This window comes from Ceratotherium simum, chromosome 22 (assembly GCF_057802395.1).
Source record: "Ceratotherium simum simum isolate JZ-2026a chromosome 22, ASM5780239v1, whole genome shotgun sequence".
Lineage (NCBI taxonomy): Eukaryota > Metazoa > Chordata > Mammalia > Perissodactyla > Rhinocerotidae > Ceratotherium > Ceratotherium simum.
The window spans coordinates 30,692,919-30,709,309 of NC_141921.1; the positions used below are offsets into that span (position 1 = coordinate 30,692,919).

General features: G+C 54.6%; 2 protein-coding genes across 3 annotated transcripts in view; both read left to right on the plus strand.

Annotated features, from left to right (window-relative positions):
- The first annotated feature begins 3,986 nt into the window (after nt 1-3,986).
- Nucleotides 3,987-12,259, plus strand: ZNF683 (zinc finger protein 683). The gene is made up of 7 exons (XM_087445750.1): nt 3,987-4,126; nt 4,812-4,918; nt 5,859-5,986; nt 6,637-6,841; nt 8,967-9,661; nt 10,732-10,860; nt 11,867-12,259. The coding sequence occupies exons 1-7, from the start codon at nt 3,987-3,989 to the stop codon at nt 12,188-12,190; spliced, it is 1,728 nt and encodes a 575-aa protein (XP_087301876.1). The 3' UTR covers nt 12,191-12,259.
- Nucleotides 12,260-13,794: 1,535 nt separating this feature from the next.
- The window catches only part of CRYBG2 (crystallin beta-gamma domain containing 2), a 33,927-nt gene continuing 31,330 nt past the window's right edge, over nt 13,795-16,391 (plus strand). Inside the window, exons 1-2 of one of the 2 annotated variants that reach the window (XM_004426128.3) lie at nt 13,795-13,925; nt 16,010-16,079. In XM_004426128.3, coding sequence (XP_004426185.2) covers nt 13,810-13,925; nt 16,010-16,079 — 186 coding nt within the window. In that variant the 5' untranslated portion in view covers nt 13,795-13,809. Of the gene's footprint in view, nt 13,926-15,248; nt 16,080-16,391 lie in introns of those variants that run through there. The other variant, XM_087446510.1, reaches the window with a different exon arrangement.

Here is a 16,391-nt window from a genome sequence, read left to right on the forward strand (position 1 = left end):
TCATTCGAAGACATATCTGCAATTTTGTCCACAGAAGGACTGGAAGGTTACAGGTGGGTGCAGGGGAAGATGCAAGAGTCTTGAGGCCCCTTCTGCAAACGTGAGAGCTGGCGCACCCTATCTCAGGATCTCCCCACCCTAGGGTGTGAAGCCAAAGACCAACTCATCGCATCTGACAGACTGACAGCCAAGCTATCTGAGGAGATAAGGTAAGTGGGTGTCAGGCAGAGGGAGGGAGGTGTCAACCACAGAGCGGGGTGAGGTGAGAGCACTGTGGACTGGGCTGAGCTCCCCACCCTTAACTCTATGCTCGAAGTCGCATCCCACACATCTGCTTAACCCTCTGAACCAGTGATGGTCCCAGACCCCCTCCTGACCTGGACTCCTTACCTGGTACCCTTCAAAAGTATCCATGCAACAGAGCTAACCCATGCACTGAGCTCGCTGGGAGCTCAGCTGGCTGGCCTCAGGCTGGAGGTAGTAGTGGCTACGGATTGTAGAAGCTTTTGAGGGTTTCAAAGAGGAAGTAGCGTTTCTGCCTGTGGTTCCATTATTTCTCTTTCTTACTGCACCAGCCAGCCCGACACCCTTGGCTCTACTTTGCTTCCCAAACCGCTACCCTAATAATAATAAACCCTGATAATTGCACACCACTTTCTTTTTCAGCAACATCTAGCAAGACTTCTGATAACTGGACTGTAAACTCCAAGGTCTGGGTCATGTTCTTACGGGCTATATTCCCAGCAACTAGTCCAGTGCCTGATACACAGTTGGCAATCAATAAATATGTGACTGAATGAGTGAGTGAAGGAATGAATGACAGGTTCTTGGGGCGCTTGTAATGTGCTAGATGCTAATTCCACAGCTCATTTTCCCATTCCTTAGCTTGGGCCTCTGTCCATCTTGATTTTTCTGGGGGTCCTTCAGCCCCTGAAGAGAATCCAGACTCTACCATTCCACCTCTGTGGCCCTTTTTACCTCTCCCCGGCTTTCCCTCCAGCAATTCTTCCCTAAGCTCTCCTTCCCCTCTGGGCTGTCGCAGCCCCAACCTGGGTCATGGTATCTTGAGCCAGTCATTTTTCTTCTCTAAGTCTCTTACCTGCAAAACAGTAATAATAGCATCCATCTTGCAGGGTCATTGTGCTGATGGAGTTAAACAAAGTATGTCGAAGTGCTTTGCAGGGTTCCTGGCATGCGGTGAGCGCTCAGGTGCAGAGGGCTATTATTACTGCAGTGTGTAGACCGGCATGGGAGCAAGACTGCATTGGATGAGCTGTGGTCTCCAACCAGGGGTTAATGAATAAAGCAATAAAACTGAATGTGGTTAATCTCTCCAAGTGTGCTGCCCAAATTCTTGTCTTCCAAAGTGAGCCAGGAACATCCATCACAATGTTGACACTTTTAGGAAGCTGACTTGCAGATGCCTGCCTAACCAGGCAAAGACTGATGTACAATAGTAACAGGAACTCACGTTTGTCAAGGGCTTGCTTTGAGCCAGGCACTGTTCTAAGAGCTTTACATGAATGATCTTGAGGAATCCCCAAAAGAACCCTGTGAGGTGAGTATTATTATTATCCCCATTTGACATACATGGAAAGAGGCACAGAAAAGTTAAGTGACTTGCCATAAAGTCACAGAGCTGGGATTAAATCCAGCAGAGCTAATATTTTTAACCACCCTGCATATTACCTCTGTATGGAGGTCCTTTCCAGTTTTGTGCAGAATAGGGAAAAATTGGACTCCACCAATAGAGAAATGCTACATATTATGTCCAGCCCTCAAAGGAATACTAAATAGTTAGGACAAAGCAGGAGGCACATGTGTATGTCCTGGCATGAAATTATGGCCACAGTAGATTGTTGGCTAGAAAAAGCTGTAGAATGGTATGTATCGTATAATCCATTTTTGTATAAAAACAAAATTAAAAATTCATTTGCTTGTTTGTAGGTTCACAGACAAATGTCTCGAAGGATAAACATCAAACAATTCACAGGGACCACTGGGAAATTGTGAAGGAGGCGAGCTTCCATTTTTTATCTTTATATTCTCTGTTGTTTGAAATGTTTACCACTAGTACCTATTATTTTGCAATTAATGGAAAGAAGAAGAAAGAAAGTGTGCGGTGAGCCAGGAGCCTGAGGACCCCTGTCCACTCCTCCAGCTCCTGTTTCCTGCCCCAGAGGCTGCTGCTTGTCAGAGGCCTCCCTAGTGTCTCCCACTCACCCCTGAAGGCCCCTCAACCCTACTTCCCCTCCCGAGCACTTCCCAAGTCCCCTCTGGTCACCAAGGGCTTGCCTTGGCCTGGGTCTCTCATCTGGGTCCAGGCATCTGCACAGGTTCCCAGGTTAGGAGGCCATAGTCCTACCCCTGTGCTACCCCCCAGGGTATGTGGGACATGATGACATCACAGTTAGGCCAGTGACATCTCAGTGGCCTTGGGGGCTGACAGAACAGAGGACCTGGCAGGGCCCAGGAGATGGGAGCAAGGAAGGGGTTGGCAGGTAGAGGCTGTTTTGGGTGGGAACTGGAGGGAGTATGTCCTCAGCCCGCCTCCCGGGACATTCCTAGCCAGGCCTTTCAGGGATTGGAGACCTGGAAATCTCCAAGGCCATTTCCCTTTTTGTGTAACCAAGAGATCATACAGACTTTTCTGAGTGTTGGGAGCAGAGTGTGACGCCAGGAGGGGGTGGAGTTGGCAGATGGAAGCCAAAGGTGTGTGTGAATCCTCAGAAGATGTGGGTGGGGTCTTCCATGGGTGCCCAGCGAGACCCTTGCTCCCCTGTGATTCCAGCAAGGCTGCAGGGGAGGCAGGCTTGTGGCCTGGGAGGCAGGGAGGGCTCTAGCTTTCGGGGAGTGGAGTTTTGGTGGACCAAGGCGGTAAGGGGTGCCGTGGGAGGAGTTCCTCCACTAATCTGAAGGATCCTGAGAGAGCAGCTGGGAAAAGGGAGGAAGGCTGGGGAGGGCCTTCTGGGCACTGAGAACACACGTCGATAGAGAGTGCAAAGGGCAGAAACGAAGCGGGGTGGGTGGGCTGACATTGCCAAGAAACAGTGGAATCTGACGATTGTCACTAGAGAGCTCTTGGCTACTTGCTGTGTGACTCTGGGTGAGTTGCTTACTCTCTCTGAGCTTCTGTTCCTTCATCATGCAAATATAAAATCAACCACACAGGCTTATTGTGAAGATTAAATGAGATAAAGCTTATGTAGCCCCTAGCACAGTGCCAGCACATAGTAAGCTGTTTGTAAAGGTAGCTATCTACTCTGATCCTTGGAATATTCCAGCCTGAGCCCTGTTGCTTCATCTTCTATTCTGGGCATGTATCATGCAGGATTCTTGGTTGTAATCTATGGAAACCATTTCAGGAGGATTTAAGGAGAAAAGGAATTCATTTAAAAGATATTAAAGAAGCTCACAGAAGGTCTGGGAAGGCCACAGAGCCAGGCTTGGAGGATAGGCTGGATCAAGGGAGGCCTGGAGCCCCAGGACCAGCCCAGAGAGGACTCTGTGACCCCCTCTGAATCCCTTTCTTTCCTCTGCTGCCCTGGAAGCTGATGTGGCACCATTTGCAGAGTGGAGTCTCCACTGACCCCCCACCTCAGAGCACTGGCTTCTGATCCACAGTCTGGATGGGGCATCCAATTGGCCTGGTCCCGTTCGTGCGCCCACATCATGTGATGGGGGAGGAGGGTCAGAATTAAGCATGCGGCCATCTTGTTTTTTATAGTGGGAGGTGCCTTCTGCCTCCCTCCAGACTCATGTGGGGGGAAAGTTCCAGATACTGGGCATCCAAAACCCTGACAAATGTCTACATGAGAAACAAAAATGAATAGACAGTTGTTCTTGTCCTTGAGACACTCACAGTTACATAGGGGTCACTTATGTGGGCAAATAATTATTAAAGGAAGAGATAGAGGCCATGGTGGAGGTGAGTACCAGCCAGGGGCTGAGCTGGCAGAGAAATACCAACAAATTGCCCCTGGCCCATGGTGGAGTCCAAGACGTCCCTGTGTGTCCCAGGCCACCTGAGTGGCATGGCTGGGGTGGAGTTTGATGACTGGTTGGGGCTGTGTCACATTGGGCCAGACACTGTGCAGTGCGGACACATCAACTCGGCAGAACTTCTGTGAGGCCCCGGGGGTGCTGCATCTTCTCCTGCTCACAGGAATAATGAAATTGTTCGCCCTAAAAAGCTGCTTCCTAACCTAAGAGACTGCCCTTTTGATATCTAGTCATGCCTTACAAGCATTTTACTGTGTCACTGGATTATCTCTTGCCCCGTTGGGGCCTCAGCACTCTCTCTGGATTAGACAAAGGATCTCCCAGGATGGGGAGATCAGAGAGATGGGATAAGGAGGAGGAAGATGTGTTTGCTGCCTCCTGGGCCTCTGCTCTGTGAGATCAGATTCCTGCTCTCTTTGTCTCACCCTGTGTCCTTCTATGCTGCCTGCTCTTGTCTCTGCCTGTTCCTGTCCCTGCTGTCACCATCACTATCTTCCCTGGCATCATCACTGCCCATCGCTGTCTCAGCTGGGCCCCCATCCCCAGAAGGACCCCAGCTCCAGCTTTTGACCCCTATGTCCCTCTCCTGCTCAGACACCAGCAGTTCTCCAAGAACCAGAGATAGCAACCCCAACTCCATCCCCACATACTGAAATTCCAGCAGCCCCCATTCACGGCAGTCCAAAAATCACATTGTCCTGTAGAGTTGCCACAGGTAGGTAAAGGCTGGTGGGAGGCTCCCCCTTGTCAGGTCTCACAGGGCCCCCAGCCTGCCCCCCTCTTCCTATTTGTGGCAACTTCAATTGTAGCATCTTCCTGTCATCTCTCACACCCACTGGGGCCTCAGCCACAGGCAGCAGCTGCCCGCCTGCCCACCTCCTTCCTTCCCAGCCAGAGGGGACTTCTGCAGAGCCAGGTGAAAAGCCTCATGCAGGCAGCCTCTCTTTTTAGGGTACTTGTCTTGAGACCTGGGGCAGGATTAGGAGGAGTCGGGAAGGAGGGAAAAGAGACGAGGTTTTGGAGGGCTAAGACACCTGAGTGAGGGTGCTGAGTGAGGGTGGCTAGGGTCTGAGGGGCACCTGGAGTTAAAGAGAGAAGAGTGGCTACTGAGGGGAGGGGGAGGTCCCTGGGCATTTGCCAGGCTGAGGTGATCCCTGTGCTGTGTGGCCTTCCATGAAAGATGGCAGAGAAGCAGGTGCTAACTGAGCAGACAGCTGAGCACTCAGAGCATCTTCCTGCTAGGCAAGTCAGGGGACTTCGGGGACTCTCGGCCCGCTCTCTCAGACTGTCCCTGGCGAGGGAGCTGAGCCTGGGTGGTCTGAGTGGCAGGACACTGGGGCTCCCTCAGCTGCCCAGAAATGCTGTGTGGATGAGCTGGGATGCAGGGGCACCCCTCAGTGTGGAGCCTGTGGTTGGGAGAGTCGTGGAGTCAAGAGCCCCGCCCAGCGTGGAAGGGAGTGGCTTCTCAATTCCCCGTGGCCCTGAGGAAGTCTGGAATGCTCCCCCAGATCTCTGAGCTCCCTTGGAAGTAACCTGCATAAGGACTTTCTCTCCTCTCTTCCCCAGGGATAGGGATCAGTCCAGCTCTGCTCCTCATCTCTGACTGGCTAGTCTCCATTCAATCCTCTTCCTGCACCTACCAGGAGAGATGGTTGGCTTCTAAATGTCAGCACTGAGAGAGTCCTTACACATCAGCCAGTCCAACCTTCCCATTTTGCAGATAGGGAAACTGAGGCCAGGAGGGGCGGTGACTGGCTCAAAGTCACACGATGGTTTAGTGAAAGAGCCAGCTCTAGAAGCCAGGCTCCTATCTGGAGGACCTTCACTGCCCACCTGTGACTGACTTATCTGCCTAGCAGGTAATAGGGGCATAAAGGGGGAACCCACTCCAGAATTGTGTTGTTGCCACAAGACCAAGACCCTGGGGAGCACAGGGGGCTCCCTCTCCCCCAGCCTGGACTTCCAGCTCTGCCAAGGAAACCAGGTAAGGTGGGGTCCCAGCCCTGTCTTTGAGGCCAGCCTGCTTATGGAGGGAGGGGGTATTAGGAGGAAGTGGGCGAAATCTGAAGGGACCTAGATTCCCATCATCCCCTGGTCCCGAGGATTCCTACCCTGGCACATCATGGGGATGTCCTCTCAGGTACCAGAGTCCCTCTCCCGTGCCCCAGGGGCCAGATTCTCTTGTGGGGCATGAGAAGAGACAGGGCCATGCAGGAGCCTTGGCTGTACGACCATGCCCTGGGCCATAGCGGGAGGGAGGCTCAGGGCCATCCTGTGGGGTTTATAATCTTTGATGAAGATTTTCTCCAAGTTCCCCTTGGCTCCATTCAAAACACAGTAGATGGTTTGAGACATGGTGGGACCAGCGTGGTCAGGAGGGAGGGTGGGAGGGAGAACAGGGCTGGTGAAGGGTTCTAGGGGGCAGGAGGAGGGCAATCTTGGGGTGGGTGCCAAAGTCCCTGGGAAAAGAAATCTTTGGATAAGGGAAGGGGAAGCCATTTGAGTGACAGACATGGTGGGGAGTGGGTCTTAGCTTCTCCTCCCCCTTTGGAAACCAAACTAGGAATGGGACTATCCCAGGGACCCAGGAGTCCCAGCCCCCAGCCCCCAAGCCCCTTGCCCCCTGCCCTCCAGGTCTTCCCAGCCTGCAGGTCACCTCCAGACACAGTGGATGCCCATGGCCTGTCCTGTGCCAGCTGGCTGTGCCCCTTGCCACTGGCACCAGCCAGGTCTGCCCTGCTGGCCTGCCCCCAGGGCCTGGACCTATACCTGTGCGCCCTGCAGCCAGCACCCCTGGGCACAGCCCCGCAGGGTCTCAGAGAGGACACCTTGAGCACGAGTAAGCCCAGGGCATGGGTCTGCACCTTGGTGGAGGCTAGAGGTGGGGGGCACTGTCAGGTTTGGGGATGGGAACAGGAGGGGACTCACTGTCACTGGTGAGGTCAGAGCCTCCGGCACACATTACTTCCACATTTTGGCCTGGAGCTCTGGCCTGGTAGCTCTGGGCTTTCAAGGTGGTGACGAGAAGTTGGGCAGTCATGGGTATGGGATCTGGTGTAGGTGTAGCCAAAGTCCTGGGGATTCAGGATGGCTTAGAATAAGCTAGAGCGGTCTTTATCATAAGATAGGAGCACCGACTGGGAGTCAGGGAGTTGGGGGTGGAGTCCTGGTTCTGCCCTTTCTAGCTCTATGACATTGGGCACATCACTGAGGTCAGTTTCTTCCATAAAAGCAGGATCTCACTATACCTACATTCTAGGTTTGTTGCATCGTAATCCACCATTTCCTTATACAACTGTGACCTCCCAAAGGGCAGGGACTGTGCTGCTGTGTCCTTCATTTCCCCAGCACAGAGCACAGAGTGAAGCAGCTCAGGGGGCCGGCCTGGTGGCATAGTGGTTAAGTTTGCCTGCTCTGCTTCAGCCCAGGGTTCACGGGTTTGGATCCCGGGCATGGACCGATGCACTGCTTGTCAAGCCATGCTGTGGCAGCGCCCCATATAAAGTAGAGGAAGATGGGCATGGATGTTAGCCCAGGGCCAATCTTCCTCAGCAAAAAGAGGAGGATTGGCAACAGATGTTAGCTCAGGGCTAATCTTCCTGACAAAAAAAAGAAAGAAAGAAACAGCTCAGTAAAGTGGGTTGAGTGAATAAATGAGGATCCAAGCAAACAATCTACTTTCTAATACTTTTTTCTTTTTAGTGTTTTACTTTCTATCACTCCTAGCTTAACTCCTACCTCACTTGCAGCGGCATCTCAGTCTCCCTTGCTAGCTCGTCTCTAGTACCTCCTAAATATTCCCATCCTCCGGAACTCAGTCCAGAGCCTTCTTCCCTTCCCTCCTCTCCCCCGTCCTTCCCCCTCCTCCTCTTTTTCTCCTCTCCCCTCCCTCTTCTTGCCGGTCTCCCTTCTCCTGTTCTCTTTATCTAGAGCAGCGTTGTTTGATGGAACTTGCTGCAGTAATGGAAATGTTCGGTACTTGGGCTATCTAATAACATACCTACTGAGCATTTTATTTTATTTTATCTTTTTGTGTGTGTGTGTGAGGAAGATCAGCCCTGAGCTAACATCCATGCTAATCCTCCTCTTTTTGCTGAGGAAGACCAGCTCTGATCTAACATCTATCGCCAATCCTCCTCCTTTTTTTTCCCCAAAGCCCCAGTAGATAGTTGTATTTCATAGTTGCACATCCTCCTAGTTGCTGTATGTGGGACGCAGCCTCAGCATGGCCGGAGAAGCGGTGAATCGGTACGTGTCCGGGATCCGAACCCGGGCCGCCAGCAGCGGAGCGCGCGCACTTAGCCGCTAAGCCACGGGGCGGGCCCTACTGAGCATTTTATTTTATTTATTTATTTTATTTATTTATTTATTTTTTTAATTTTTTGTTTATTGCAGTAACATTGGTTTATAACATTGTAAAAATTCCAGGTGTACATCATTATACTTCTATTTCTGCATAGATTACATCATGTTCATCTGAGCATTTTAAATGTGGCTAGCGCAACTGAGGACCTGAACATTTTATTGTTCTTATCTTAATTAATTTAAATGTACTCATATGCATCCAGTGGCTACCATTTTGGACACGGCACATCTAGCATCACCCTTACGTGATCTCATCTGGGCCCATGGCACCCAAATTTGTCTCCAGCTCAGACTTTTCCTTTAAACTCCAAACCACTTCATCCAACTGACCACTTGACTGCTCCACTTGGTTGATCTAATAGACTTCTTGAATCATTTTCTCTCCCTAAAATTGTTAAGCACTGCACAGATACTAACCATTTTTACTGGCAAGTGCAACTGCAGACCAGGAAAGCCCAGAGAAGGGAAACGCCTTGCCCGAGGCAACCAACAGGCTCACAGGCCAGAGTTCTCTCCCAACCCCGAGCCGGGCAGGGTAGATGGGGAGCAGAACTTTACCCCAGGCTGTGGGGCCCTGACATTTTCCCTTTCCTGCTCAGAGCACCAGCCACCAGGGCTGCACGCCGGCTCCACCAATGACGAGAAACTCATAGCCAGGTACCCTCCGAGCAGAGACAAGATGGGAAGCCGGCCAGAGAGAGCTGGCAAGGGGACCTCCTGCCCATCCTTCTCTTGTCCCAACAGCTCTTCCGCAACCCCCTGGCAGAATAGAAGAAGCCGCAGCCCCTCGGCTTCCTGCTCCTGCCCCCTGCCTGCTCCCAGCTCCAAAGAACTCCCATTCCATCTCCACCCCTTCTATCCTGCATACCCATTTCTCCTGCCTCCACCTTACCTGTTCACCTATGGGGCCCTACCTTCTGTCCAATGTCCCCCCCTCTTCATGCTGCCCCAAGACACCTCCTACCCCGCCATGGCTGTGCCCAGCTTGCTGATGACTGTCAATGAGCCTGGGCACCACAGTGCCCCAGGGGAGACCCTGCATCCCTACCCAGGGGCCTCCCAAGCCCCTGGCCAAACTCGACCCTCCCAGGCCCGGAATCCAGGCCCTGGAGTTGCCAGGCCCTCCGCTCCAGGGCCGGAGCGTGCTGGCAGGGTAGCTCCAGCAAAGCGGGCCCCACCGGGTTCCCGGACAGGCACCGCAGCCCTGCCTTACCCGCTGAAGAAAGAGAATGGCAAAATCTTGTACGATTGCAACGTGTGTGGCAAGAGCTTCGGGCAGCTCTCCAACCTCAAGGTATCTGCCTCCTGGGCTCCGCTGCCCCCTCGGCACTCTTCAATGACCCCCTTCCCATCCTGCCTCTAGGATCAAGAACCTTAAAGCCAGAAGGAGCTCCTGGGCAGCCTCTAGGCTGTGACCCTGGATGGTTCATTTGGACCCTCAGTTTCATGACGGTAGAGAGGAAACAGAAGATAAAATGACCACCAAAGTCCTCTCCACCCTAAAAGACTGTCTAGGAGATCATTTCATTTAAGTTAAAAATGGCGAAACTGAGGCTCCTAATGGGAAGGGCTTGCCCACGTTCACCTTGATTTAGTGGTGGAGTTAGGCCTTGATCTAGTCTTTCAACATCTAGTGCAAAGCCCTTTCCTGAACAACCATCCTTTCTGGATTCCCAGTTAAGCCTCCTCTTGTTTATTTTTTGGAAAGTCAGGTGGGGGAACAAACAGGTAGATTTTACTGAGTCTAGACCACAGAGCTGACAACCAGCCTTTTTCAAGTGGGATCCCACAAATCTGCGGCAGTGCTGTTGGCGTCATCATCGGCATCGTCCAGCAGGGGGCGACCACGGGCACACATCTGTGTGTCAGCAAAGACGGGAAGCTATGCGCAAGTCGGCACCACTGAAGTTGAGCAAAAGTTATGGTTATCAGGGAACGTCCCTTATGGATCCTCTAGGGCTTGAGCTCTTAGCCTCAAACTACCTGAAGAGCTAGTAAACATGCAGATTCCTAGGCCCCAGCCCAAGACATTCTGCATTTCTAACATGCTCCCAGGTGATGCTAATGTTTCTGGTCTGTGGACCACCCTTTGAGAAGCACTGCTCAGGATATATATACATGGGGTACTCCTTACCTGGCCATCTGACCACTGCCATCTCCCCTCCTGCAGGACAGCAGAAAGAGTGCGGGTATCCTGGGGAATGGTATAGAGGCCCTGAGGGGGTGATAGAGAGGCTAGGGGATTGACAGACCTTGATGCCCAAAAGGGGTCCTGTGGGGCTGTGGGTAGAGATTCGGAGAGGATCCCTGGCCCTGCTGTGGGGCTCTGGGCAGTTGGCAGCCTTTCTCCCACACCTGGCTCAGGTCCATCTGCGTGTGCACAGTGGGGAGCGCCCGTTCCAGTGTGCCCTGTGCCAGAAGAGCTTCACCCAGCTCGCGCACCTGCAGAAGCACCACCTGGTACATACCGGGGAGCGGCCCCACGAGTGCCTGGTGAGACCCTACTCCCCTCCCCTGTGCTTCTGCAGGCTGGTGAGGAGTTCCAGGCCCCTGCGCGGATGGCACCTGTAGCCTCCAATCCCCAATCTTCCTGAGCAAGTGGAGACAGGACGGGAAGTGAGGGTGGGGAGGGAAGTGGAGGGGGGTGAAAATGACCCCTGTCAGCCTGGAAGGGCCAGGATGTGATATTGGAGGTCACTCCCCGGGCCTGGAAGGGGGAACAGAGATGTATGTCCGTGGGGGGAGAATAATGAAGTTGGAGGGTCCGGGGGAGTGGATACCCATTACCTACTTCCCAGCGTTGCTGGGGGAGTTAATGCCATAGCATGTGCAAATTATACAAGCAGTATGTATAACATCAGCTCAATGTTATCTCCCTCCCTCTTTGAGTGGCACCACATCCCTTGGGAGGTCAGATGGGCAGGGCCTCTGGGTTTTACAGAGGCAGAAATGAAAGCAGCATAGTGGTTATGAGCCTGGGCTACCTGGGTTCAAATCCTAGCTCTTCCTCCAATTTGCTGTGTGACCTTTGGCTAGTAGCTTCACTCCTCTGAGCCTCTGCTTTCCACTGTAATGTAGGAGTTGTACTAGTACTTGGGAAATCTATGTGAGATCAATTCCTGGCATGTGGCAGCTCCCAGTAAATGTTAATTACGCCCACTGAAGCTGCAGCCTCACGCATAAGGGTTCTATTTGATTGTCTCCTTCAGTCCAACATACCTATGAGCTTAGGTATTAATAGTCACATGTTATTAATAAGGAGAGCAAGGCTCAGAGAGGGGAAGTCATCTATTCAAGGCCATGCAGAAAGTAAAAGCACCAGGATACTAACCCAGGTCTGCCTGGCTCCAATTTGCCAGACACTGTGGGCCCTGGGGAGAAATCATCAGGAGAAAGCTTCCAGGCTTGCATTACAGGGAGGTGGTGGTGGGGTTTTTCCAAGATGGAGAGGGGGAGCAGAGATCTGAGCAGAGCTGACGCCAGTGCCCATTCCTATCAGATGTGCCACAAGCGGTTCAGCAGCTCCAGCAACCTCAAGACCCACCTGCGCCTGCACTCAGGGGCCCGGCCCTTCCAGTGCAGTGTCTGCCCAAGTCGCTTCACCCAGCACGTGCACCTGAAGGTGCACCATCGGCTGCATGCCCCACAGCCCTGTGGCCTAGCTCACACCCACCTGCCTCTGGCATCTCTTGCCTACCTTGCCCGATGGCACCAGGGGGCACTAGATCTTGTGGCGGCTCCATCAGAGAGGCAGATGGGCCGGGATGTGGACAAGGTCAAGGTGTCCTCAGCATCCCAGGAAAAGCAAGGACAACCAGCCTGAGTGATGGGGCCAGGACTGCCCTGGGGAGGGGGCAGGGGCAGAGCAATTAAAGGATTTTCTGTATGATGAGTTGAGGCCTCCTGAGCTTCAACAGAGGAGAGGAAGCCGCTGTGTATCTGCTAGACCTCACGCCCCACCTGGGAGCAGGTCAGGGGACACAGCCGGGAAGAGCCTGTGCTGCCCGTGCATGGGTGGGTGCCTGCAGCCATCCACCTCCGGCTGGGTTTGGGTTCCACTCCCTGTCGGGGACCTATCTGGGACCAGGCCCTCCATCTCAGTTCACCGATGGACAGTCTAGCCCTCCAGGACTCTGCAAGGTGCAGACTGTGCTGCCAAGCCCAGGGCACAATGCCCTCTTTTCTGAACAGATGTTTCAGCACCTGTCCAGATGTCCGACTGCTGCTTCCTACCACCTTCTTGTCTCACAGTTCCTAGGAGGCCACTATGCCCCCTCAGCTGGTACTCCCTGCCATTGTGGGGAGGGGTGTGCTCCTCCCTCTGTACCTGCCAGGATCTGAGCCCCCTGTGGGGGTGGAGGGGTAGGAATGCAGGATGTCAGTGTCCACTCATGACCCAGAAGCATGATATCCCGTGTGCCAGGACCAGTCACCACAAAGGGCAAAGGGCTAAGGGGGTGCCGAGCTCAGGGAAGGGGTAGAGGCCCTACAAGGACTACAGGCTGGGAAGAACTGGCAGAGAGAGCCTGGGGAACTGGGACCCTCCTGATGGCCTTTCTCCCTGCAGTCCCAAAGGATCCCCTGAAGTGTGCAAGGTGCTCCCCACCCCCACCAGAGAGTTAGAGAGGCAGCATCCGGTGGGGGAGGGCTCTGCTTGGGAGGCAGGAGGCTAGGGTTAAAATCACAATAAACAGCTGTTGTTAAATAATAACAGCCGTCCAACTGGCAGCAGGGACGCTGTTCGCACCCCTGTGGGTTTCAGAGCGGCTTCCCCACCGGCTACTGGGCGATTCCCGCTGTGTCGTAGGCGCTCCAGGACCGAGCGAGAACTCTCATAGGGAGCCCACCACGGCGGGGCAATGGCAGGGTCGGCTTCGGCCCCCATTGGTAATCAAAGTCCGGGTTCCAAGCCCACCCACCTCACCCCTTTGGCCCCGCGCCAAATGCCAACGACTCGGGCTAGGCCCCGCCCAATTGAGGAGACCACGCCCGTTCCCGCGCTTGTGTTCGAGCCCCTCCTCCGGTGGGGAAGGCCCTTCGCTCAGCCCTGCCTCCTGGCCGCGGCTTGCCCCGGGCCTCTCTTTCCCCGCCCGCCTCGTCCAGGCCCAGCTTGGGGAGGGTACCTGCAACGGGTGGGCCCCTGGCGCCTCCAGGATGCCTAAAGACGTAGCGCGGACGCGGCCGAGAGCAGGCCCTTGGAGAGAGGGCTCAGGCGGAGCGGCCCGGGTGGGGGCGGCCCCTGCAGAGCTCGCGCGCTGCCCCGGGGCATGGGCGCCTCTGGGTCCGTCCCCCGCCTGCACGGGCTCCGGGCGCGGCGGCTGTTTGCTCAGGGGGGGCGGGCCGGAGGAGGCGTTTCTCCGCAAATGAGCGGATCCGGGTGGCCCCCGCGGCCCGGAGCGGTCAGGTGCCCCGACGCCCCGAGCCCGGGGCCTTGCCCTCGCCATGGCAGAGCGGCGCGGGGGCCTGGGGGCTCGCCTGGCCCGCCGCCTGGCCGGGCTAGGGGTCCGCAGGGAGCGCAGGGAGAAGCGGACCCCGGAGGAGGCCAGAGCTCGGGATAGGTGAGGGGGATGGAGGACGGCTGCGTGGGGCACCCCTGGGTCCTATCGTGTGTGTGTGTGTGTGTGTTGGGGGGGCGCCCCTGAGTCCTACGGTGTGTGTGTGTACCCCCAAGCTGGGTCTGCACGAGGTCGGCCTGAAAGAGGGGCCTGGGGCCAACGGAACCAGAGTGTAGTCAATGTTCATATAAGCGTATATGAGTGTCGCCGGGCATAAAAATATACCTGTCGATGTACCACGATATTGGATACGTGACTGTGAAACGGTCTTTATAAAATCCCTCTGCTCTTTTACAACTTGAAATCAACTTTTGCAATTTCCCAAGTCAGGCAGGTGGCCATCGAACAACGATTTCCTCTTCGGAGGAGACAGTTAATGCGCAAATGTAATAGCTCCTTCCGCCCCTGTGGACTTTGATTCTCACATCACAGACCAGTTTATCTCTGGTCTCCGTGTCCCTTGGTCCCGAGTATGACAGGTTCCTGAGCTGGCTTAGACTGCACTGCATTTGCCCTTACATGCCACCGAGAGGTTTTCCCCTGTCATCTCAGATTGTGAGAACAATAAACCTTTATTTGCGGCTTGCTTCGGGCTTTACCTGAGTAATCTCATTTAATCCTCACAGCAGCTCTATGAGGCAGATATTCCCAGTGATTCAGATGCGGAAATGGAGGTTCAGAGAGGTGACATCACCTGCCCAAAGTCACACAGCTGGGAAGTAGTGGAGCCAGGACACAAGATGAAGCAGTCTGACCCCAGAGCTCACCTCCTAAGCTCTGGGCTGCTCTGTTGCCTCGAGCGACTGCCAGCCAGGTGGCCAGAGCTCTGTCCTAACCCCAGGTGCCACTGGCCAAGAAACCTTGAACAAATTACTTCATCCCTCCGAGCCCATTCACTGGTAGCTGATGTCTGAGTGGAAGGGAAAAGGCTCTGCGGATGGTGGAGTAGAATGGCTGGGAGGGAACAGTGAAGAGGACCCCAGTAGCTCACGAGCTCTATCTCCGCAGAGCACGGGGTGTGCTGTCAGGGATGGGTGTTTGTGTGTCTGCAGTTACCCAGCAATTTGTTCTGATCTTATCATGACACAGCTGTCTTTAGCCTGCCCTGGGAGGGGTGGGGGCGTGGTGAGGGCAAAGTAAGGGGAGGGTTTTGTACTGCTCTCACCCCAGAGAGAGAGGGGAGGGGCCTATGCCTGGAAGCCTGGGTGCCCCTGGGTGCCCACATCCTGCCAGTGCCCTGCCTGCCCCCACCTGGAAGACATGCCCTCCTCCTTGACCCTGTCTGGCAGGAACCTGCCCTATGGGCCCAGCTGGCACTGCCCCTCCCTTTCTCCACTTGAGAGGAGGCCGGGTTGGGGTGCAGGTGAGTCAGGTGTGTGGAGGGCAGGGCAGGGACTGTGCAGGCTCCTGGCCAGCGTGATGACACATCCCCTGTGTGCACTTGGACTCGGTTCTCGCCAGCCATGGGAATGGGACTCCAGCACTGAGGCACAAGCCTCCAATCCCTGCTGATTGCCTGGGGTGGGGGACAGAGTGCTCGGAGGAGGCAGCCAAGGCACTTCTCCATCTTGCCCCCATTAGTGCAGTGATGTCCAGCCAGCCTTTGGATATCAGTGTCCCAATGTCTTAACTCCAAGCCTCACTAGCTGTGTGACTCCAGGCAAGTCACTTCACCTCTCTTAGCCTCAGTTTCCTCATCTGAAAAATGGGGGCACTAATAGCCACCTTTTAGGATTATTGTGTGGCTTAAAGGAGATCATGCAGGCACAATGCCTAGTGCGAAGCCTGGCCCAGGGAGGGCCTCAACAAATGGCAAGCTTTTGAATGATCGGTGCACTGTCCTTTTTCTATATTCTGACCCTGATACAGGTGTAGTCCCCATTTTTGTCCCAAGCCCATCCCTGACTCTCTCTGTGCTGGGGTGGAGTGGACGCTGTGGGAGGGAGCCGAGAGGAGGCTGCAGCACAGACCTCCCCACCAGGTTTCAGGAGCTCATCCAGGCTGTGGGCCCTGAGAGAAGTGGGTCCAGTCTTGGGGATGGGAGAGGAGGAGGCTACTTCACTCTCTCCCCTGTGCTTCCTTCCCAGGCCCTGGGGTGGCCAGAGCTGCCCTGACCTGGCCCAGGGCCAGGGCAGCACCAGCAGTGTCAGCCTCAAGGTAGGAGAGAATCCAAAGGGGAGGAAGGGAGGGAGCAGAAGCTCTGGGAGGGGCTGGGCAGGCCCTGAGGACCCTGACCTACAAGTCAGGCAACTGGAGTTCTCTGGTCACTGTGTGCCCCTGGGCAGATCGTTCCTCACCTCTGGACCTCAGGTTCCCCATCTGCAAAAGGGGCACGATAATGCCTCTCAGGGCTGTTGTGAGAAATAAGGTAATGGGTGTGGAACATCCAGCACGGGGCCTAGATGCTCAGGAAACATGAGCTTCCTAAAGCTGGGGCTCCCGGGGAGGCATGCGGGGGCAGTGCCTTCC

What these genes read in the sequence shown, in the direction of transcription:
- ZNF683 (XM_087445750.1), top strand. Translation starts at nt 3,987, where the DNA reads ATGGTGGAGTCCAAGACGTCCCTGTGTGTCCCAGGCCACCTGAGTGGC. An exon ending in ATCAACTCGGCAGAACTTCT is followed by an intron (nt 4,127 to 4,811) that starts GTGAGGCCCCGG and finishes CTTCAATTGTAG; the next exon opens with CATCTTCCTGTCATCTCTCA. An exon ending in GGCAGCTCTCCAACCTCAAG is followed by an intron (nt 9,662 to 10,731) that starts GTATCTGCCTCC and finishes CACCTGGCTCAG; the next exon opens with GTCCATCTGCGTGTGCACAG.